A 24,552-nucleotide genomic window follows, 5' to 3' on the forward strand; every position below is an offset into this window, starting at 1 on the left:
CCGAAGCAGAACCAAAACAGGTTCCCTACTGCGTCGAAGCGACCGCGTGGTCATTGTGTTAACGCCAAACCATAACTAAGCCTTAAGTAGTCCTACTTTGTTCTATGCACTTTCCTGAAGTAGCCGTGCTGTGAAGATCACGTCGAGCCCATTGGCACATATGATTGCATCATCTTAATTTTTCCAATGCATGTATGCATGTACAGTATATATGATATGCATACATGCTACCATATATACCACTTTCAGAGTGAACGGCTTCTGCAACAATCTCCACCAAACAGCAAGTCTTATAAATCCACATTCAAGTTTATTACCAATTAAACAGACTATAGATAGTTAGACTTCTGACATAGACTTTTCGTTTAAAACATTCATATTTTTTTCCCATAATCCCCTTTTCTTTGAAAGAAAAAAGTAATTAATATCCCACTGGCACCACTGTACAAATCCAGTGCCCAGTGGGTCCAATAAACTCCTTATAAATTGTGGTTTAACGTTGAGTCATTGCAAAGAATGTGACAACAAAACAACAGCATTAACAGTTTGCTTCACAATGATTTTTTCCCGCCCTTTACAGTGGAGTCGAGTGAGCACGAGTGACAATAGCTCCTATGCACGTGCACTAAAGTGCTAATGTGTTCAAAAGGCATGCAAAAATAAATAGCTGACCTATATTTGTACATTTGCCTTCCAAATTATGCATACGGTTAATCATTTGTTGGTCTTAGCATTTTGCAGACCCCAACAACATTCCTCTTTTGAAGTAAAAATACATAAATACATTAGCATCAGAAATGACATCATGTGTTCCTGCTTCAGTGAAGCACAAAAGATAGTTTCTTCCTCTTCTGTGTTATGGACAAAAAAAAACAAAAGTGGCCTGGGTGCAAGCTGTAAGACACAGGACAAAAACAAAAGTGTGCTTTTGTTCAACAGAACAAAAACAAAAACATTTAGTCTGCGGAATAAAAATTAAATGATAACGAATGAACCCAAAACAAAAAAGTTGTAAACGTACCCAAAAAAAAGGTGTGTAAACTTTATATTTGAATGAACATAACGGCTGATTCTCTTTGACACCTGAAAGAATAAAATATGGGGCTGGGAATAACACAAGTGTTTACAGGCACCTCTTATGGAAATGTAAGTGAGAGTTGTTGTTGTCTGTCCATGATGTTACAGTACATTCCAGGTTCTTCTCCAGAGGAAGGAAGAGGTTCCGCTGCCCTTTCCTCATTGGTCATTGGCTGGTGCTACTGAGGGGGGGGTGGAGCTTTAACCCATCTGGCTCCACCCCCTCTTGGAGTCTCTTTGCGACGAGTCAGTTTGAGGTTGAGGTACTGGCTCCGCTGAGGAGAGGCAGGTAGAGATGGAGAGAAGAGATCGGACGAGAAGAAGAAGAAGAAGGAGTTGGGGGTGGAGCTGAAGGAGGGGGCGGGGCTTATGTGGGAGAGTGCTCCTGTAGCCCCGCCTCCTCCTGCTCCGGTATGCTCTTGTTGTGTTCCAGTGGTGGGGGGAAGGTGAACCTCTTTTGCGCCCCGTTGCTCCACCTGGGGGAGGAGGTGGGGGAGTGTGTGGCCCAGCGGGAGGGGGGCCGGCGGTGGGCGGGGCGCGCAGGCCTCAGGAAGCAGGAGTCGAGGGGCGGGGCCACCGGGGAGCGTGGAAGGTCCTAGCCAATGAGAAGGAATGTGTCAGAACTACAATAATTAAACGAAAAATAAATACATTAAAAAAAAAAAAAGATGATAAAGACAGCTCGGAAGCTGGTATCTAGTGTGAGGATGTGAGGCTAGAATGAGTCCCGACACAAACTGAGTGAGTAAAACAAATTGTGCACGAGAATGGAAGGCATACGAAAGAGTGTGTGTTTGAATTGAAGACTTGTGAGAAGGACAAAAGCACAAAAGGAAGATGAATCTCATCCACGGACATGAGAAACCATGAGTAGTGGGGTGATGCTGAGGTTTGGATGCAGAAGGTTAGTGGGAATGCCCTGCCTGATCCATCATGACAGGCCATCGTACTCACACCCCAGCCTGAACCATGATTTGTTATTTACTTCCTGTCTGGTGGATTCTTTTTACTGATTAGACTGAAAAAAATACAGCAGTCTATCGTGCTGAACTGAAGAAACACAGATTAAGGGACGCTGAAAGAAAGTGTTTTCAAAAGGAAGGTTTTGGATGAAAAAAAAAGGATATATATATACAGTATATACATCCAAGTTTAAAATACAGTTGCCAGATGCGGTAGATGACCCAGGTTACACAGGACTTAATGGACAGACCGAACCAATAGGATACCTGCACCCCAGGTGAATCACTTTGACCTCTGTATAATCATAACTTTATGGCCTACGTCATACACAGTTCTTAATCAGAGTAATGACAACGGCTCGCTCCCCACGCACACCAGCATGGCAACAATCATGCACCATTGACATGGAAGTGAGCTACAGGAAGTGACCAATCACAGTGAATACATACGTATCACATTAACCCCCCCCACATCCTCAAGCTGGAAAGGCTGTGGGGAAATCGGCATGCAAAACAATAAATAAATACAAACTGCTGCAATATCCGGATTAGGATCATCACACATATAACCCACGGAGGTGACAGGAAGCAGAGAGAGATGAGCGTTAAGAAGCAATTGTTGTCAGTGAGTCATTTGGCGGTTGTTTGTTAGTGTGAGCAGAACTGGAAATAATTAATAACGAGGAAAAAGAGAGAGCATTTTGATAAAAAAAAATAATAATAATATTGAATAGGACAAAAAGGATTGACGTACAATGCCACAGCTATCCAGTCAGAGATGTGGAGACAGACCAGCCACAGGGACCTGGGCAGGACGTACCTGTTAGAAACAACCTCTCTTGGGGAATGGGTGCCTTTGAAAGTGAAAACTGTCCCCAAAAGGTGTCATCGCTTTAGGCCCATTTCACACACTGGTGGTTCAACACGCCGAGTAAGGGTACCGCTTCCAACAGCGTCGGAAATAAAGTGCAAAGGGGACTATATTTGGGCACTATATTACATCTATATGCTTTTAATTTTGTATCGACATCCTTGTTTTTAGGGTCTGCCGCTCCACTGAAATTCAAACCTGAACTTTGCCACTTTTTCGCTAAAGCCGACAATTTAGTCAAATGTTGCCAGCGATTTTCTCTCGCTCTTTCTTTTTTATCCCCACAGACCTCATTGATAAAGAGAGGAGGAAGGATCCCCCGGTGAATTGGGCAATGGCTAGTTAAATGTTATTGTTTAGACCCTGATGATTATAAATCCCGAGTCATGGCTGTCGTAGACAAATGAAATTGTGTAGTTAAATTGAGAAGTTTAGAATCAATTTATTGAATTTATTTTCCCAGTCCGTTTATAAAGCGATGACTCTTTTGTTAATTGAACCGGGTCCAATACAGACGAATCACACGGTTAAAGCATGCAAACACACAACACAACACGACACCACACAACACAACACAACACAACACAAAATGAGAATGCAGTACAACGTGAAGACCGCTCCGGTGGCGGCCCCAGACGCCGTGACCAAACGTCAGCCTGTTGTCCTGTGTGAGACATGCATTTATGAGGGGGGGGGGGGGGGGGGGGGGGGGGGGTGACGGTGGCGGGGTTAAGGTGAAACAAGACCCCCCCCCCCCCCCCCTCCCGTGAAAACCACCGCCATGTCAGGGCCGGTCAAAGATCGTTTGAGAGGAGAAGAGGAAGAGGAAGAGGAGGAGGAGGAGGAGGAGGATTTGGGTTGGAGGACAAGGAAGAGGAACTTACATCGCGGAGACAGGCAGAAAGCTAGAGTCCCCACGGTGCGGTTAGTGTAACAGTGAGGTTCTGGGCAAGGACACAGTAGAGAGGCAGGAGAGCAGAGAGAGAGACAGAGAGCGGAGGATTATAAAGGAAGGAGGAAGGAAGGGGAAGAGCAAAAGAGCGGGAGATGTTATTCACTAGAGGGGGGGGGGGGGGGGGGGGTGTGGAGGGGTTTCTTTGTTTTATCAACCACACGTGGAGCCACACGTTGGTGAGGGCCAGGTATTCACAACATCACAGGCATCCACACCTGCCGTCACCGTGGTTACCAGATCGCTAGCTAGACATGCTACACAGACAGAGACACAGTGGCTTGGCATCACAGGGCCACGTCACAGGGAGGCATAAGAGGAACATTCAAGTGAGGCGTGTGAAGAGTGAGCGTGTGTAGTGTGTGTACGCAGGTGTCCCTTGGAGATTGCAGGAACAAAACCCAGACCGATTTCAACTTCTTGCCAGCTTGGAGAACACCAGAATCGACTGGGATGCGGTGCTAGAATCACTGCTATCTATTGTATTTAACCAACAGAATCGCACTTGGAGTAGTAGTCTAATGCTAATGATATACTAAAAAGGGGGAAGTGATCAGCAGCTGGCTTTATAGTAATAATAATAATAATAATAATAATACAAACTAACACAGCAGGCAATTGGTACATATGGGGATATGGAGTCTTATTGTGCCATGGGTCTGTTACGACTGAAAAAAAGTCTTAACGTCAGCCAAGTGTTGCCTTGTATTCATACATCTAGCTACCAACACACATATGGCAATACATTATTAACCAACCAAAGAGCAGAAACCATGACCCATGGGAAAATAAAAGCCATCAAGTCATGCATATATTCAGCTTGATTTAATTCTGCGTATCAATCTCTTTATTTCCATTAGTTCCTTCCATTTCCTCCCACAGTTCCAACACCAAACTCTCCACAGACATCAGAAGAGGAGCTGCCCACACTGACTCGTCATCCTCAATCACACAGGTGTCCCTCTTTAGGTACCAGGCTCCATAAAAGGAGCAGACCCGTAATATTAGTGGTATGAGCAACACCTGTGTTTGTCCTATAACGTCACAACTTATGGGCTGATTATTGTTTGACGTCGACGCAACGCAAAGGGGTTTCCGGACCCATTACATCCTTGCGGACCCTCCTTGCGTCCAGGGCCTGACGTGCGCCTCCCAAAAAACATTAACCCTGCGTCGACGCGACGCAGCAGCAAGGGCTGTGATTGGTCCGCTCACTAAAACCCCACGCAGAACCGAAACAGGTTCACGACCGCGTCGAAGCGTCTGTGTGGTCATCGCGTCGCGTCGACGGGAAACCTTAACTGAGCCTTTAAGGGCTGATTGCATCATGGAGCTGGACTCAGCCATCGCTCTGTGGAGCTGTAGGAGCCAATAGAACAGAACCTGGAAAGAGAGTTAGGGAGAATCCAAACTAGCCCCAATAGCAACCCACTACACATTAAATCACCAGGATTCTGGGTGATGTTTTAATCAAGATAATATAATTAAACTCTCTGTTGAATCATAACCCACTGCATATATTGGTATTCACCCAATGTTTGCAAGCAGTCGAAAGCCTGTAGATGTGTGTAGTATTAGCAAAGAGGTGATTACCAAGCTAGAGGCAGTGCGAAGAAGTGGAAGTTTCTCTCTAGTCACCAAAACGCAAAGTGAAACGAATGAAGTAACACTAGTGCATATGAAAGATAAATTATGAAACATTACCATTGCATCAGTCAGTAGTTTCAATCTAAGAAAAAAATATACAAACATTAACATAGCAGTAATCACATGTAACTGACTCGGTTAAGATATCCATATCTAGATATTAGGGCTGTAACGATACACAAACTCACGATTCGGTTTGTATCACGATTTTTGACCCACGGTTCGATACATCCCACGATTTTTTTGAAATTTAAAAAGCATTTTATTTAAACAACACTTATATACCAATTAACTTAATGTAACATTTAATAACAAATAATTTGGAACACTGAACAGATTTGAACAGAAAGAATACTATTAAAGTATAGCTAAATGAATAAAGAAATAACGTGTGGGAGGATGCTTTTTTCAACTGTTTGGTTGGTTTAGTCAAATATCCTTATTAGCACTACTTATTAGGCTATGTAGCTTAAATAATGACATAATCAGGCCGTATAGAATGCAACATGTTTAATAGCCTAACTTTCAATAGATGGAGAAAAACCTGAAGGTCATGAACGTCGCAATAACGAGGCGTTACGAGTAGCATGTGTGTGCGCCAGAATGGCAATGTGCGTATGCGTGTGTGAGTGACGTCAGCGAGTGAGTGGACGAGCGAGGAGAGCGAGCGGTAGCGCGTGTGTCTAGTGAAGAAGCGAACGAGTCCGGTAGAATAAAGTACCCATCCTGTCAATAATCGGTGGCCGCTTCATTCCGACCTATAAGCAGACAAACTGCCAGTCAAATCACACAAAACACTAGAGACAGGATCACACAGGCCCCCTCTGGATAAATGTCGTTCATATCGCATATGAGCACTTCGACGGCTGTGGAGAAATGCGATCCTCCGTAGCCACGGAGGATTGCAGTCGCATACGGCATCGATAGGAGGGGGCGCTGTCAGCAGACTATTATCTAGACAAATTATTAGCAAATTTCAATCGGACAATTTGACCGCAGAGTTAGAAAGGGCGTATCGCGCTTCTGCCTTCTCACAACGCGAGACAGGATCGTGGCTTTGAGTATCGCGATTTTCGGTTTGATACGCGTATCGTTACAGCCCTACTAGATATATATATCTGAAGAAGAGATGCACGAAAAATGAATGGATTGAAGGTAAAGGTTTAGGAATCCGAACAGTGTAGCTTGGATTTTTGGAATTCATTTAACACACATCTGTTAAATGATCATTATTAGCTGAAATTATATCTAAAAGTTTACAAAGATTAATGCATGAGTACTGGATACTCATTAGTCCTGCCACGTCTTCTGTTGAAATAATTTCCATCTTTCGTGACGCATTATGTTATCCAGTGCATCAGAAGGAATATACCGCTGAGGAACATTGAGCCACTACTGCAGAAAAGATTGAGTGTTGTCTGTGCGACAACAAACCCCATGCACTCAGGTGAGCTCAGCACGTGAAAAGTGTGTACAAAGCCCTTCGACCTCACACATAGATCCTCCACATTTGCATGAACACACTTTCACCCTCAACTGCAAGGCATTGTAACCCCTGTATCGATGTCCAATAACCACTTATGGGGGAGGGGGGGGGGGGGGGGGGGGGGGAAGATCAGGAGAAAACAGCAATTCTGTTTAGCCCCGTCCCTGCGGTACGAACACATTTACCTCGATACATCCGGCCGCGCCTCTGTCCGCGTCGGTGTGCCTGGAGCCGTCCCTGCCGTTGTGTCCGGGCCCTCCGGGCCCCCCGGGGCCCCCGGCCGACGGCCTCCTCTCCTCCCTGCAGCCCTGCTCCAGGAGCTTCTTGTTGAGGATGCGCGCCGCGTTCTCCGCCAGCGAGTAGCCCGGCGGCGCCGACAGGTCCTGCCGCACGCTGGGCCCCACCTCGGGGGTCCTCTCCCCGCCGTGCATCTCCACGGGGCTGGGCGAACGCCCGCGACACGCCCGGGGGTACTCCTGCGCCGCCGCCGCCACCCGGGGGTCCGGGGCTGCGTGGGCGGGGCTGGGCTCGGCCGTGGGCGGCGGCGTGGCCCTGGCGCGGCTGGGAGACTTGTTGAACTTCTGCAGCGGGTCATAGGCCACGGGCGTGTGGTCGATGATGTTGAAGAGGCTGGAGAGGCCGTCGTTGATGGTGGTGTGCACGGGGCTGTCGCGCGTGGTGGTGGAGCGCGCCCACGCCGACTCGCTGTTGCCCTTCGCAGCGCTGCCGGCGGTGGCGGCGGCAGCGGCAGCGGCGGCGGGGGCGACGAGAGCCGGGGGCGGCGTCCGGCTGCAGGCGGGCGCCAGCTCCGCCGACCCCTTCCCCGACGCCGACAGCTTGCGCTGGAGCTTGGGCGAGCCGTACTTGGGCGAGCAGCAGGGCCGCTCGAACTTGCTCTGGCCCCCGGGCGAGTAGGGCACCTTGCGGGGGCCGCGGGACGGCGAGGAGACGGGCGTGGAGCCCCCGCCCTTGGGGGTGTGGCAGCGGTGGGGGCTGCTGGTCGGGGCGCGCAGCGCGTCCGTCTGCAGGCCCACGCTGATGGTCTGCGTGGTCTGCGTGCCGCGCGTGGTGAAGCCGTTGGTCTGGCACGCCGTGTCCCGCAGCGCCGGGCCTGGCGGCGAGCGGACGGCGTTCCGCACGGAGAACGCCACCTCCTTCATGTCGTCGCTCAGGTTCCGGGAGAGCTGCAGGTCCAGCGAGGAGGCGTAGCCCACCGTGGGGCAGAGGGGCGGCTGGCCGGACCAGCGGACGCCACCGCCGCCGCCGCCACCAAACACCTCGTCCGCCGTCGCCGCCGTCCCGGACACGCCCTCCGCCCCAGCGCCTCTGGATTTGCTCCCTCGGGGGTACAGGAAGTCGGCGTCGGCGGAGCCGGCGGCGGCCGCGCACTCGGACACCACCAGGGGCCGGGGGGGGCTGTGGAGGATGTGGACCGCGTAGTGGTCGGCGCCGACCGCGCCGGCCGGCATGGCATGGCAGTGCTCGGGGTTGCTCAGGGTGCTGGTGGTGAGGGTGGCGCTGGTGGTGAGGTACCAGGCGGGCGGCGTGAAGGGGTCCGGGTGGGCCTCCAGGGGCCGCTCCGACGGCCAGGCCTCCAGGGCCTCCAGGGGCGCGGGGCCGGCCCCCCCGGCCGAGGGGAAGTCCCAGCCCTTGCTGTTGAACTCCTCAATGTACTTGAGGTCGTCGGGCGACAGGGGGGGCGTGGCGTCGTCCCGCTCCTGGTCGCCGTGGCGACTCTTGTCCGGGAGGAACGGCGAGCTGTCCATCAGCCGCTGGAAGTCGCTCATGGAGCACACAGACTTGGCTCTGCGGATTAGACGAGCGCACGCGCACGCGCGCACACAAACACACACACAGGGATGAGAGGGACTGTGAAATCCCGGGCCTTGACAGAACAGTTCACAGTTAACAGTTATAATCCACTTCCAGCTCCAGAAGTCTGTTTTACAGTATTACCTTCACGACGCAGAGACGTGACAGTTTGAAGGGCAGGCAGTGCAGTATGCAGCATTAGTACGGTCTGCATTATTCAACAGGGACTCTCGAGTTAGATAACATGTTCTTTTGAAAACCCATCCGTCACGAAGAAAAGAACAACTGAAATCACTGCTGGGAACAGACGAACTAACCGTTACCTCTGATAGAAGTCAGCAGAGGCAACACAACAGGTTCACCCCCAGAGGCTTTATAACTCTTTACCTCCGCAAGCAGAGCAGCAAGAGGGCGGGGGGAGCGTATTCTTTAAAGCTCAGTCCCAGTGGGATGCCAACTGTTGTGGCAATAATGAAAATGCAGCAGTGATTAAAATTAACTGCAGCTCCTTTTGTAACAATAATGGATGTACTCTGAAGAACGGCTCTTGGGGGAGGGGTGTGTGTGTGTGTGTGTGTGTGTGTGTGTGTGTGTGTGTGTGTGTGTGTGTGTGTGTGTGTGTGTGTGTGTGTGTGTGTGTGTGTGTGTGTGTGTGTGTGTGTTAGGGGGGGGGGGGTTACCTGAACAGATTCCCGCCGCTCATCTCCTCCTCAGGGTACTCGGGACCGCTCTCTCGCTCGGATATCTCATTCAGCGCCTGCTACCGGTAAAAAAATAAAATACATCAACCATAGGAAGGAACAGCCCTCAACAGCAGCACCGATTAAAAAGTGCTTGAAAAACAGCTCAAATGCTGAGCGCTAATTGATATCGATTGCTAGGCGTCTTGATTTGCCTAATTACTTTTGCGCTCACATAATTAAATGATTATAGAGAGTAAACGTTGACGTTTTGTTTTGCACTCCAATCACAGGGATAAGTGTAGCAGTTGGAGTTTACAGTATGATGACTTATTAAAGCTGCCATCAGTGATTTTATCTCGCCCCACTTTGTTTTGATTCAATTATTTGCGTTGCGTGACAGGGGTTCAGTCGGACCCACAGCGATGGCCAGCCATCAAAACAAATGCATGAGAACCACGAGGCTCAATCAAACTACAACCTAATCCAAACAAAGCGGGGGGAAGCCAAAACTGCTCAGCGTAGCTCTAAAGGTGACATATTATACCACCAGGTGTGAGTGTGATTAGCCATTAGAATCCGCTTTGAAAATCTGCCTCAAGTGACATCACAAGGGGGCGTGTCCACCTTGATGTGTGCTGGATAGATCAGTCTACCAGCCCACCCAGTGGACTGTAGCAAACGCTGCTCATCCATCCGTCACTCATCTAAGTGGCCACGCCCACTTGTGATGACATGAGAGACCGCAGCTTGTAACGGCCAGCCCCACTCACACCTGGTGGTACAGTATGTCCCCTTTAACCTCCAACTGGGCGCAGCGGGGGTGGAGAAAGGTATAAGGTAAACGCCAACACTAGCCTCCTTCATGCAGGGGAACCTCTTCTCGCTGTCCAGCCGGCACGGTGCCGGGGCCCCCAGGCCACCCATGGGGTCCAGGGACAGGGCGTCCAGGAACAGGCTCTCCGTCTGGGCCTTTAGCCGGGCCCGGGCGCCCGGGACGTCCTCCGGCACGGCGGCGTCCGACTCGGAGCGGGAGCGCGCCGCCGACGCCGCCGAGGGCGAACGAGGGGAGCGCGGGGAACGCGGGGCGGACAGCCCCCCCTCCTTGAAGTCCGCCCCCTCGGCCCGGCGGGAGGTCAGCTCCCGCTGCATCTGATTGGACGGCACGGCGGACGTGTTCAGGTTAGGTTGCTCAACAGGAAGCTCAACTCTCTGCCCTTTCTCCCTTACCTCCCCTCTGCCCCCCCACGACCTCTGGACTCTGAAACCCCTCCCATCTGCCCCCAAGACCATTCACTTTTTGTTTTACTTTAATGTACGCATACAGTTTTGTTTTCTTATTTTGTTTTGACTACCTTTGAACTATTCAGAATAACTTTGCACTATTTAGAATGTATTTATTTTAAGTAATATCGTTTTATTCATTTTACCAAATTGAATCCTTTTGTACTTAATGCGCCGTGGGTCAGATTCAAACGCAATTTCAATTTCTCCCTTTGTCTGGCACATATTTGGGAATTGACAATAAAGCTGATTTTGACTTTGATGGCAACAGTCAACAGCAAAACGGGATCGCCGTGGTAAGATCAAGCCGGGACACAGCCCGTCTTATTCTACTTGTGTGTATTCTGTTCTCTTCCTGCCGTTACCTTGAGCAGAGCGATTGGACCAGAAACCATTCCAATCCCCCTCCTACAGGGATCTCTACAGTAAGACTGGATTGATCCCCGGTGAATGACATGATACCAGCCGTCATAATATTCCTTGTTCTATAAACCAACCCAAGCTCAACTGAATCCATGACCACAAGCCCCAAGAGTGCGACGCCAAACTACAGCCCTGCCGGAACCCCAAGTCAAAGCCTTTGCAAGAAACGTGGAAGAGAGGGATGTGCCTAGAACGGCAAAATGTGGTGGTCATCTGGGGAGGAGTAATATCAAAGCCACCTCAATGACATTCGACTCAGTTTAGAAAGTGAATTCGGACCTCCCTGATAGGCAATTCAGATGCTCACGGTGAGGCATCTGTTTCCCATAGCAGGGCACCTCTCCACACGCACGCCGTTCAGATGGCATCCCCTTTCCTTTTATTTGAAATGATGCGGAGCAGGTGGGGGCGTCGCTGAATATGTATGCCCTTCGCCTGCTTTATATTCACACGGTGGGACACATTCCCCGCAGGGAGCCCCCACGAAGCCACAGAGAAACCGAGAGAGGGGGAGGCGGCTGACTAATAGGCTTGAACGAAAGGATGGGACATTTAACCTCATCGAGGGTACCTGACCCCTGATGCGACAAGTGGAAGCCATGGCCGTTGGTCAGGGGGCATGCTATCGATTTACAGGAGGCATGCTGTCTGTTTACAGGGAGGTTGGCTATCCGTTTACAGGGAGGGATGCTGTCTGTTTACAGGGAGGTTGGCTATCCGTTTACAGGGAGGGATGCTGTCCTTTCACGGGACCTTCTTCTTCCTGCCTCTCCGGTGTTTCCCTTCCACTGATGCCTCAGCACTTCCGACCCGGGCACGTCTGTGTGTGCGGAATACGGAAAGTGGTCGTATTTGGCTCTTTATTCCCCTTCCCTGCTTCAAAGTGTGCATTAGCCTTCTCAACAGTGTCCTGTTCAAGGCTGCGACGCTCCCTGGACTTCAGGAGGTGGTCGATACACGGCCCGTCGCCTCATCGATGCTTCAAAACAAGGGGGAGGGGTAAGGGGAAGGGGTAAGGGTAGAAATGGGATTGGGCCTTAATCTAGTGGAAGTCCCTTGCCCTCATGTTTTTCTTTTAATTTCCTGTTGTGTGAGAATTTCCCCGGTGGTGCGTGGCAGTATTTATGTCCGGTTAGATGCGCACATTATATTAGCACGCATATTCACGCAAACACACAATAAAATATAAATGTGTTAAAGGTGTGTGTAGTGTTAAATGAAGCAGCTTCTTAAAGAAATTCAAGTGATATATACTGTCTTGTCTGCCATCTGCCAATCAACTATCTCAGTGCAGTGAAGAGTGGAAGTGGGAGGAGCCAAGGTATATAAATGGGAGGAGAGAATTTATGAACAAACACAAAATGAGGTTATCGCCATTTCTGATTGAAAAGTAATATTAAGTGGGTCATAATATCAGTAATCCATGTTTTGTGCTAGATCTGCCGTTATTAGAATTAGCTTCCTCCTTGATGGGTTGACATGAGACTTTTTAAGGAGAAAAATATTATCCACCAATTTCTATCCTTTCTTCCTTAATGATCTTATATAAAACATAGAATGTTTTATAAATGACCTTGATTTAATTATTCCTTCAGTGAGCCCTTTCCCCATTAAGCTTGTGCTACATCCTGTTATCGCTTCTATCAATCTTTGCATTTCCCGGTCTACTGATAAAGTCTACTTATTCCGACAGAGAGAGGTCATGTCACTTTAATTTAAGAGACCTGTTCTGGGAAAACACCTGAACACCTGATTTGCCTGGTAAAATGAGCGAAAAATGTCAGTTCCATCAAATTATTAGCAGAAAAAATGTTGAGGTGGGCTGGCTGAGTGCTTTAGATTCACCCCAAGGTTGAACAACATGCAGGCAGTGTTCTTCTGTGAGGAAAGCTTTCAGGTAAAGCGCCATACAGTGGTCTTTATAGACAGTCGGGTTTTGAAAAAGGCTAAAGTTTCATCCGCGTCTCCAAAGCTCCGTCTCCTTTTCTTCTCGCCAACCTTCGCACCAAGTCTCTGGGATTCTCTTATAAATGTTCTTCACCCACTCGCTCTCTGCCTCGTCTTCGTCGCAGCCGCCTGCTCGCTTGAATTTCCCTTGATGCTCTCTATTCATCCCTCTCTCTCTCTCTCTCTCTCTATTCCTCTCACGCTCTGTTCCGGTTCTTTCCAACTGCGGATATCTCTCGCCCTCGCCCCCTCTGAACCCATTGTTCAATAAACTCTTTCTCCGTATTCTTCTCTTTCCCGCCACATCCCCCTTCCGTTTCCTCTCTTTCCTTTCTCACCTTTTTCTCTCTCACCTCTTTCTTCCTCATCATTCAGACTGCCTCTCTTTTTTTCTTCCCCCTACAAAAAAGGCTCAACAAAGCAACGCCTAAAAGGCAACATCCCACCAACGATTACATCATACTCTACACTATAAGATACAACAAAACAATAATAATAATAATCCTAACACCACCAACACCTCCACCACCACCATCAATCCTAACACCACCACCACCACCAACAATAATCCTGACAACACCACCACCAACAATAATCCTAACAACACCACCACCACCAACAACAATAATCCTTACACCACCACCACCACCACCACCATCAACAACAATAATCCTAACACCACCACCACCATAAACAACAATAATCCTAACAACACCACCACCACCAACAACAATAATCCTTACACCACCACCACCACCACCACCATCAACAACAATAATCCTAACACCACCACCACCACCACCACCATCAACAACAATAATCCTAACACCACCACCACCACCACCACCATCAACAACAATAATCCTTACACCACCACCACCACCATCAACAACAATAATCCTAACACCACCACCACCATCAACAACAATAATCCTAACACCACCACCACCACCACCATCAACAACAATAATCCTAACACCACCACCACCACCACCATCAACAACAATAATCCTAACACCACCACCACCACCACCACCATCAACAACAATAATACCCCCACCCCCCCCACCCGGTACCCCGGTGCGCGCCCCCTCACCCGCTCCATCTTGCGGTGCAGCTCGCGGGCGCTGCTGTCCCACTCCTGGCGCTCCCGGTCCTGGCGCTCCAGCAGCTCTGCGCGCTCCCGGCCCCAGCGGCGCTCCCCGTGCTGCAGCTTCCAGCGCAGGTCCAGGGAGGCGTTGTGGCTCTCCGCCAGCAGCCTCTGGTGCTCCTCGCGCTCCTGCTGCCGGGGGGAGGCGCGCTCCTCCGGGGAGACCCCCGCCCCCCCGCCGCCGCCGCCGCCGCCGCCGCCGCCGCTGCCCTCGCCTTCACTCCGCGCGTCCTCCAGCTGGGGGAGGGTTTAGGTTCAGAAAGGTAGAGGGGGGGACGGGGAGGGGGAGGGGGAGGGGGACGGGGAGGGGGAGGGGGAGGGGGACAGGGAGGGGGACGGGGAGGGGGAGGGGGAGGGGGAGGGGGACGTGAGACGTGATGAGTCGATAAGAGGGCCGAGCGATTAATCGATTTAAAAATCAAAATCCAGATGTAATGGAACAATGAAACTGAGGAGATCGGTACAATTTATATTTATTTTTCTTTTACAATTCGATAGTTAAATAAAGATGTTATAATATCAATTCATTTCAACACATCGGCCTGGCCTAAAGGAAAGAGCAGTTTATATGTTGACTAATTCCGATGTTGTGTTGGGACTACTATAGAATGATTTATTGCTTTTCTTTGTGAAAAAAACGAACATAAGGAACTTAATAAATATAATAAAAAACACGTATTAAATCGCATTTTGGTGAAAATAATCGCATTTGGATTATTTCCCCAGATCGCTCAGCCCTATTTGATAGGAGGGGTTACAATGGCGCACCGTTTTCTGGACGATCCAATATTTACAAAGATCCTTTGCACACAATAAAGGGTACATCAAACCCAACAAGGCAACCCAGCATTAGTCAGACTACTCATATTTATTTCAGAAGGGGGGAAGGCCTGCAACCACGTTTTGAAATCTTGCATCATCAAAGACGCTGTGCGGATGACAGAGAATGAGAACCAGAGAGGGAGGGAGACAGAGAGAGAGACAGAAAGAGAGAAACAGAGAGAGAGGGAGAGACAGAGAGGGAGAGAGGGACTACCGACCGCAGCACAGAGCACTGTACAGCAGCGATCTGGTTCGACCGATCATCCACAGCTGCCCTCTTCCAAAAAAACTGTTTGAATGATCTCCATTGACATGGTAATACCTTTGATTTACCGATGGCTCCGTTAGATTGCTGTTTGTAAAGACGGCCTCGTTATACCCTCAAGTACACAGGGAGCAACAGCTGCTGAATGAATTAATGTCGGCACTCAGGGGGGACACTTTATAAGTCGAGATAGTAATTCAGAGCAGGGGGGGGGGGGGGTTCTCAAATGCTGCCAATGACCAAAGCATCAGGGGGACGGTGTCCTGTCCAAAGTAGCCTTTCTTATTAATAGATCATTTTCCTAGGCCCCTTTTTATAAGCGTTTGATAAAGGCGCAGGGAAAGTTTATTTTGCCATTAGAATTTGAGTATGACAATTTTCCTCCGCAAGCCAATATAATAGCATCGTCATGTCTTGGAAACTAAAGCTAATTGTTATTTTTATGTAGTTACTATTGTGCTATTGAGCGTGAAGGAACAGCGTCTCAGAGGGAAGTCATTCAACCGACGGTCTCAGATTGAGACAATCTAGAAGGCTATAACCTGAGGGAGTCATATCAAGCAGAAAAACTATTTAACACTAAATCTCCAGCTATGATGAGCTTAATACAGCCCCTTAACCTGGGGTGTTCCCGGGTCAAATAGTGGGGTCTTCCTGCATAGAACACAGAGTTGGGGAGGATGTTGCCTGTTATTTACCAATCCTTCCACTGCAAAGCCTTAACTGAGACCATCTTTTTGGAATAACCTTGCATTTCTGTTCCATATGGATAGGCTGCACTTTGTCACGTTGTTGTTTTTTAAAGCACTAGGTTTTCATTTCTCACAGCACTATAACTGTACGGGTCGCTCTTGTAAAGTCGCTGTGGATGATTGCGTCTGACGCTAACAGAAGGAATTCATCTCAGGCAGTCGACCCTGGCGGAAGCTATGGAGTGGGTATACTAAGTGTGTGTATAGAGTGTGTATCTAGTGTGTGTATATAGATTGTGTAGAGTGTGTATCTAGAGTGTGTGTATATAGAGTGTATCTGGAGTTTGCATATATAGAGTGTATGTAGAGTGTGTGCATCTAGAGTGTATCTCAGACATCTGTATCTAGATTGTATCTAGAGTGTGTATCTACAGCATTCGTATCTAGAGTGTGTATATAGAGTGTGTATCTAGAGTGTATCTACAATATAGAGTGTGTATATCTAGAGTGTGTGTATCTAGCATTTATCTAAAATGAGTATCTAGATTTCATCTAGAGTGTCTCTAGAGTGCGTGTATCTAGCATGTCTCTAGAGCAGTGGTATTCACTATTTTCTTCAGGAGAGCCGCACTGACAGGACAAAGACAACAGGAGAGCCATTTTTTACCGCAAAGTATCAAAACCTATAAATACAGTCATACATAAGTATGCCTGCTTATTAATATGTCATCCCTGAAGCAGTGTTTCCCACAGAATTTTGATTTATGTTTAAGGACTTGCGGTTTGTTGGACTGCCGGGCGATCGCCACCAGAGATCGCAAGGAACGCACCCCGGGACCGCTTGCAGCGGAGTTATGATTTATGTTTAAGGACGTATGTTTTGTTGGACTGCCGGGGATCGAAATAAACAGACTTCGTATTGAAAACGCAAACCTGGTGTCCAAGCGCTCTGTTACAATCGTGTATATCTATAGTGTGTGAGTACCGGGTGGCCGCGGGCGTGCCGTACCTGGGCGGTAGCCTGACACTTCATCTGGGCCCACTTGACCTCCCAGGCCGCCTTGTCGTTGGCGTAGCACTGCTGCAGCTGCCGCCGCCGCGCCTCCTCGTCCCGCACCTCCACCCGGAACTCCTCCAGCAGCGTCCGCAGCGCCTGCAGCATGCGCCGGTTCTCCCCGAACTGCAGGGAGGAAACAAGGGTCAACCTCAGGTCAGACTCTGAGTTATCGGTAGTAAAGGTCCCGTGGCATGCCACCAGGTGCGGTGTGAATAGCCTTACAAGCCGTTTTGAAAATCTGCCCCTTATGACATCACAAGTGGGCGTGTCCACAGATTTGCAAAACGGCTTGTAACGGCTAATCACACTCACACCTGGTGGCATGTCATGGGACCTCTAATCCCATAAACGGAAACTCTGGTGTTGGAGCAGCAGAAAGATGAAAGGGAAATCAAATGAGCATATAAGAATACAAATGGCAATGAGTACAGTATGTATACACCCACACACACACACACACACACACACCTCCTTACACCATACGTCTAATCAATGAAACTAAGGTAAAACTCAACTGAATCCAAAGCATGTATTGAAGTGGTCATCGCCCAAAGATGATGCATAAACAGTCGCAAATAAAATGATTAAGTAAAAAAAACACGAGCAAACACGTATGCTTGATCACGAATACATTCAGTGTGCAACGACGGCTCCACGTTCAGTGTGTTTCTGCCGAGAGAGCTGCTCTTGGGGATCTGTGGGAACAAGGTCTTGAGAGATGGTTCTGGTCTAAAACGCCCCCCAGTCCGTGACTTATCATTAAATTAGTGGTTCTGGCTGAAATACAGGAAAATCTCGTGAGAGAAAACAGGATAGGCATGGGCATAGTCGCGTGCTGAAAGCATTTGTAAGGGTAGAAGACACCGGGAATAGTATGAAACAGAACTGGGTTATCCAGCTACTTGTCGAATATAGTATAGTACAGTGTTAAGATTTTGGCATCCTACTGATGGCTCGCAACTGCTTGCTTGCCATCAGTATAAGCAGGGGTTTAGCTGTAGACGGCTTTTAAAGCAGCCTTTGTCCAAGCCCCCATGGCCACTCCTGGGTGAACCGGAGGTCATCATCAGTTAAAGCCGATACAGGGGTGTGTGACCTCCGCTGTCCCCTCACACACTCCACATCTGCTGGGGTCCTGCTCTGCTGTAGCGGGCGCTAATGCGCTAAATGCTTGGTACGTAGATTTATCGTCCCCCACCTGTCACTTGAGTAGCGTTACTCGGGGCCTCCCAGGCGACTTTGTACAACAGCCGGGTTGCCGGAATAAAACAAGGGGAAATCGTATATTTCTTTCTGGTGAGGAGGGGAGGAACTCAGATCGCTGTACAAATCAAAACCCCGCACAAACGCAAGCACTTAGGGCCGTTCAATAATGCACGGTGGACTCAAAACACTGCGACAGGGCTCTCGGCTCCGGTGAAAACAAGAGGGGAAGCGGAGCGCTGGGCTTGTCAGAACGGCAAACACAAAACGCATGGCGGGATCACAACGACGCCTTCCATCATCCACCAGGGCTCCGTAGAGACCTACACACACACTTGTGTGGGATCTAGGGGGGAGACCGTGCCTTTGTGTGAACATGGGCCCCCGTTCACCATAACCGCCAACTGTAGCTATGTAGGTCATCCTTCTCATTTGCATACCGTGCCAAACTGTGGCAATGAATAGCAGAAGAAACAAGAGGTTTACACTCAATGAGAAAAACACAGCCAATGATAATAATAATTACCAAAAATAAATCTAGTATAAAGATGGCTTTAATACATTCATTCTTTCTTTGTATGGAATTTGCGTGGGATTTTGTGTTCTTTTTATTATTTTTGCATGCATGTATATTATGTGTTTCGGTAATTCCTCACATTTCTCTGAACAATGAAAAGCAAAGTGTGTGTGTGTGTGTGTGTGTGTCTGAGTGTCTGAGTGCGTGCGTGCGTGCGTGCGTGCGTGTTTGTGCGAGGGAGTGAGTGCGTTACCTGTCGCTGATGCTGTTGTGGGTCGGGGAAGGCGGGGCCCTGGTCGGGGACGTCGCCCCCTGGGGTCCGAGGCGTGCTCTGTCGGTCCCAGGTGGCCGTCCCCTCCTCTTCCTGCTCAGAGAGCCCCCCCAGCTCCGGGATGCCCTCCATCTTCTCAAACTGGAGCCGGCGTGTGGAGACGGGAGGAGAAGTCGTCAGGTCAACAGGTTCATCACCACGGCTTGCAAAGCAGGCCCCGTATAACATACCGTCTAATAGTGGAGAGAATCATTTAACCCCAATGGAGATACAGCCGATATCACACATGTCTAATATCTTCGTTAAAAAGAGTACTCGGCCCCAGAATCCCTTCTTTTTAACAGTTCTGATTGGGTTTCACAAAGTGTTTAAAAACTAAAATGTTTAACATTTTTCTACCATGAAATTCATGAGGGGTACTTCTGGATAAAACCGCTTTTTCAGAGTGGGCGTTTCCCATTGGCTGCACACCCTAGCTTAAAAGAGTGTGACGTGGGATTTGACGGTTGGCACCCCTCCACTCTCACGCCTATGGAAACCTGTCCTGTTTTTCTAAAACCTCTACGACTGTCACAACTTCACAGATCATTCATTTTTATTTTATTTTTTGCTTAAACGGGGGCTTAGCTTCATGTAATACATTTGTTTCCAAGGTCGCTATTTATGCTCACCCACTTTCAGCATACTAAATTGTTCTAAAATGACGTATCATTATTTATCTATGATAAGAGGAGGTAACAGAAAGTTCAGCAGCCTCATGATGCAAGAGGACGTCAATAAAACCATTAAAACGCATCCTGATTGGCAACACCCTGAGCTTAATGAACCACATCTCCTAAGACCTAACCCGACCAGGGAATTGATGCACCGCCCAATCAAACTAAAGAATAGACCGGAAAAGATCAACCGAAAGAAGACAAATCAATGGCACCCGCATTAAAACACACTTCCTCTCTAACTAGCGACCATAGCGCCCCACTTCCTGCCGATACTGGAGGAGAGAGCAGCATGATAACGGTGACGGATGGCAGAGGCGTTACAGTGAAGAGAACACAGACCCCTGCCTTTTGCTGACAGGCTGGTGCTTGAGATGGAGCTCAACCCTTTTAGCGCCAAGTCCACTGACATCACAGAACGAACAGCGTGCAGCGAGAGTGCAACTGTCAATGCTCTTTAGCAGAGAACCATTAATCCTTAAACTTTAAGGGGCTGGGGAAGACCTTCTTTGAAGTTAAACTACTCGGCTGATTAACACTCGTCCCGCTGCGGGTCTTTGAATCCACACCTTCAGGACGCCGAGGGTACAAAGGTCCACCAAACAGAAGGAGTCCCTGCTGTCGGCGCGCAGGATGTAGAATGCCTCGGCTGAGCACAGAGGTGACCGGATTGGTTTGGGCTCGCTCCACGCGGTGAAGGCCGTAAGCGCGGCTTTCAACTCAAATGCTTTTTATAATTTGCATGGACCTCCGTGTTTAATGTTGTCCAATGTCCATGCAGTTTACATTGTAATCAATGACAAAACACAGACGTTCAGCCAGGACCCACACACACTCTAGATCTAAAAAAGGGGACGCGGTAGAAACTCGATATTTCACTCACATAATCAGAATTCATTTCCTCATCTAGATACAATCTAGAATCAAAAGGGTGTGCCTATCCAGAGTGTGTCTAGAGCGTGTGTATCTACAGTGTGCCCAGAGTGTATGTATCGGGTGACCCCGCTCTAAATGGACGTAGAAGGGTCCATCCATGCCCATGTGGGGGGGGTGCCCACCCACCTCTGCGGGGTGCGGGGCCTCGTCGCGGGGGTCCGACCTGCGGTCCAGCCGCCAGTGTAGGAGGATCCAGCGCAGCTTCATGTAGAAGATGACCGTGTTGTGCCTGAAGAGACGCAGCTCCTGCTGCAGGAGGCCCCTCTCCTGGGCCCAGGGCCCCTCGGGGCCCTGCAGGCCCTGGAGCTGCAGGCCTCCGCGCCGGGCCTCCAGGCACGCCCGCTGCTCCTCCTCCTCCTCCTCCTCCTCCTGGGGGCCCTGGAGGACAGACCACCCGCGGGGACACGGTTAACTGTTGGTTAGCTGCTGCGGTTTGTTTGCATTGCGAGTACAGATAGACATGTTACATAACATTTGTCCAATGCGTGCAGTTGGACTGCAGTACTTGCTAAATACTTGTTGAATATATAAAGATGAACGACAAATGGACTTGAAGCATAAAAGGAGATGTCCTCACTTTACAATATTAAGTGGAGAAGCAAGGATTCAATTTCAATCTCTTTATCTATCTATCTATTTATTTTTGCATATAAAATGTGCAACACACACACACACTGCTGTCAGAACCTGCACCATAGTATAACTTCTGGTAGAAATACAACCAGTCGGATACCATTACCGGTACTATACCACCACCACCTACTACAGCTAGTATTACTACTACTACAGTACTACTCCTACATTCGTTCAGATGTCCTGTGAGTCATTCCATGTGTTGTGCATGTCATCCAGGGTACCGTACCTGGGGCAGAGCCCCCCCGGCCTCCCGGTCCGCCCCTCGGTGTCTTCGCTCGTGTTCCACACGGAACTGGATCTCCGAGCCCGCCGGGTCCCGCAGCTGTGTCCCGCAGAGCAAAGCGTTAATCCCCCCCACCCGCTTCGTAGAGGGAAGATGGTGCTGAATCAAATGAGTGGTATCACGATCGTCACCACTTTCTGTACGAGTAGGCAGAGGATGTATTTGCTGGGGTTTTCAGCCCCCCCCCCCCCCCCTCCCCCACACCCTACCAAATCAAACTTCATAGCAAAGCAAATTGACATGAGCTAGGATAATAATGGTATCCGAGCTTCTGGTGGAGAGCCCCTGCAGGGTACGTCTCTCGTTTCGCACTCCAGAAACATCAAACATCAAAGACTTGTCATTTTACGCAAAACACACACCCCGACCCGTATGCGCACTTGCGCGCACACACACACACACACACACACACACACACCACACACACACACACACACACACACCACACACACACACACACACACACACACACACACCACACACACACACACACACACACACACAACTTTGGAGAGCCAGTGACGATGTCATTGTCTTGCGACAGTTAATGAAATCCTACAGGTTTTTTTATTTATATCGTTTTTTATTACACTGAAAAGAGCCATTGGACTCTGCGGTATTCCCATCTATTGATAATGAGATGGATTTTTAATGTGACGAAAGACTAGCTTCAAATCACTTGGGCCGTCCATCACCAAAGTGGCTCGTTTAACACTACCTTCCCACCACGGTGACCTCGACACAGAAGACAACGGCGCATATTAGGAACCTCACCGAGTTTTGATACCCTGATGTAATATGCATTCTCTCGGCCGCCCTCTCCCCTGCTGCCAGCGAACGAACCCGTTGATCTCACCTCTGTCTGGGCCCAATGTCAGACGACAGGGAGCCATCTGTACAGTGTGCTGCAGAGCAACGCTTTAGAAACCTCCCCTCTCCCACCGTGCCCGGCACTGGGTGGTGCTTTCATTATATTTCATCATATACATGATGAATGCAATGTCCACATTTACGTCAAGATGTTGTCACCGCTGTCATGAGCCTGGTTGTCCCGGGTACAGCGCTTTAACCTGATGAAGCGAGACTTTGCATTTGGGCTGTAATGTTGAGAATACGGTGGATAAAAAGATAAATCCTACCTCACCCCATCATCTGCCCTCACCATCCATTTTACTGCGCAGCATTGAAGCACAGGTGGGGAGCGGTGGATGTACTTACTGTAACCCCAGCTAGCCGCTATGTGCTGCATCAGGGTTGTGTCAGTGCTTTAAAGGCGGTATGAAGGGGGAGTTGTGTTTCCGATGGAAACAGCCAGCGACCGAATCGCTGGGTCGTCTGATTAAAAAGCTCCTCTTATTTAGAGCTCAGCATTTTGAATGCGCGTTTGTGTGTGCGCGCGTGGGTTGCATTTGTGTACATGTGCGCGTGTGCGTGTTTATGCGTATGTGTGTGTGAGTGGGAGGTGCTGGTTGATAGCGATCTAGCCTGATGTGCGTTCGACATTGCCATCGCTATAGACGGAGCTCTTCCTGCTTCAATATCTTCCTAGAGGTCGATAGCGATGCCTCAGAAAGAAGCGGAAGGGAGCTGGACTAGATTTGCTGAGTCAAGTCAGTGCAGGAGAACCGCGGTCCACACGTCCAACACACACACACCCACACCCACATGCGCAAGCACACACACACACACACACACACACACACACACACACACACACACACACACACACACACACACACACACACACACACACACACACACACACACACACTTTGATGTAGCAGTGCTCTCCTTTTCGTGTGTACATAACAGGACAACTTGGGAGTGTGTCCTCTATACTTTTAGACCTCGACCTCAGACTCATTTAAGCTCTGCATCTATTCATTTATGCTGGACGCTGGCCGACGATATATATATCCATTGTTGAGTTTAGCTGTTTGTCCATAGCTTTTGTGTTTGTAATGTTATAGCTACCCAGTCTGCATATATCGAGGGTATCGTTTTTAATCTGCAATAATATTTGCCACTCAGAGAATGCCATCGAGGCGGGAGCATCCACAAACTAGATAAGACTGTGGCGCTCTCTTATATCTTCACCTCTTTCCAACTTCAAAAAAAGGCCATAGATACACAGCATACAGCAGCAGCTCCATAGTACCAAAAGTAATTGAAGAGAGTACATTAAGGCAGGTTGTCTTTTTCTCTCGCTTTCAGTAAATGTTGTTTGCTTAAACAGTGTACCAGGATGTAAAGAGATTATGCACGTGTAATCGAGTTCACCCTGTAGTTCTACCCTGTATAATATAACACACATTTTCAAAGCATTGCATTTTTGTCCCTCCCGCAGTGTGGCGTATTATTAAAGTGTCATTTATAATTCATGCATCCCTTTTATCAAAATTATTCTATTTTCCATAGGCATGAAACAAACTCACAAACAACAATGCAACCTCACCCGCTCACCAGTGATTTCCCCGTGTGTTTTTTATCATCATGTAAAGAAACCAATGAACTCCTTTGACCCTCTTCCCCCCCCACACACACACACACACACTCCTGCTGAGCTGGGGTGACCAGTGTCAGGTCTGCTGTAAGGGGGGAGGGGGGGTTAGCGAGGTTTGGCGAGGGATAGTGTTGCTCACTGACCTCCACGTTCAGAGCCAGGGCCTGTGGGGTACCTAGTGAGTCCCGCCGCCAGCGCCCTGCCCTGGGACAGGGCGCCCGGCCGCCTGGGGGGCCCCCGCCCTGGCTCAGGCTGGGGGGCTCCGCGCCTCGCTCCTGTCCTAGTCGCCACTCCAGCTCATCCCTCTGACCGGACTGTGAGGGGGGACGGGAAGGGGTGGGGAGGGGGGGGGGGTGGGGG

At 49.2% G+C, this 24,552-nt stretch overlaps 1 protein-coding gene across 1 annotated transcript in view; it reads right to left on the reverse strand.

Annotated features, from left to right (window-relative positions):
- Nucleotides 1-288: 288 nt before the first annotated feature.
- Nucleotides 289-24,552, reverse strand: part of mtcl1 (microtubule crosslinking factor 1) — a gene marked incomplete in the record, with an annotated part of 59,452 nt that continues 35,188 nt past the window's right edge. Inside the window, 8 exon segments of the mRNA XM_030364477.1 lie at nt 289-1,672; nt 7,181-8,801; nt 9,488-9,564; nt 10,346-10,639; nt 14,238-14,528; nt 17,080-17,250; nt 19,101-19,259; nt 20,897-21,115. Coding sequence (XP_030220337.1) covers nt 1,445-1,672; nt 7,181-8,801; nt 9,488-9,564; nt 10,346-10,639; nt 14,238-14,528; nt 17,080-17,250; nt 19,101-19,259; nt 20,897-21,115 — 3,060 coding nt within the window.

This window comes from Gadus morhua, chromosome 8 (assembly GCF_902167405.1).
Source record: "Gadus morhua chromosome 8, gadMor3.0, whole genome shotgun sequence".
NCBI classification, from domain to species: Eukaryota; Metazoa; Chordata; class Actinopteri; order Gadiformes; family Gadidae; genus Gadus; species Gadus morhua.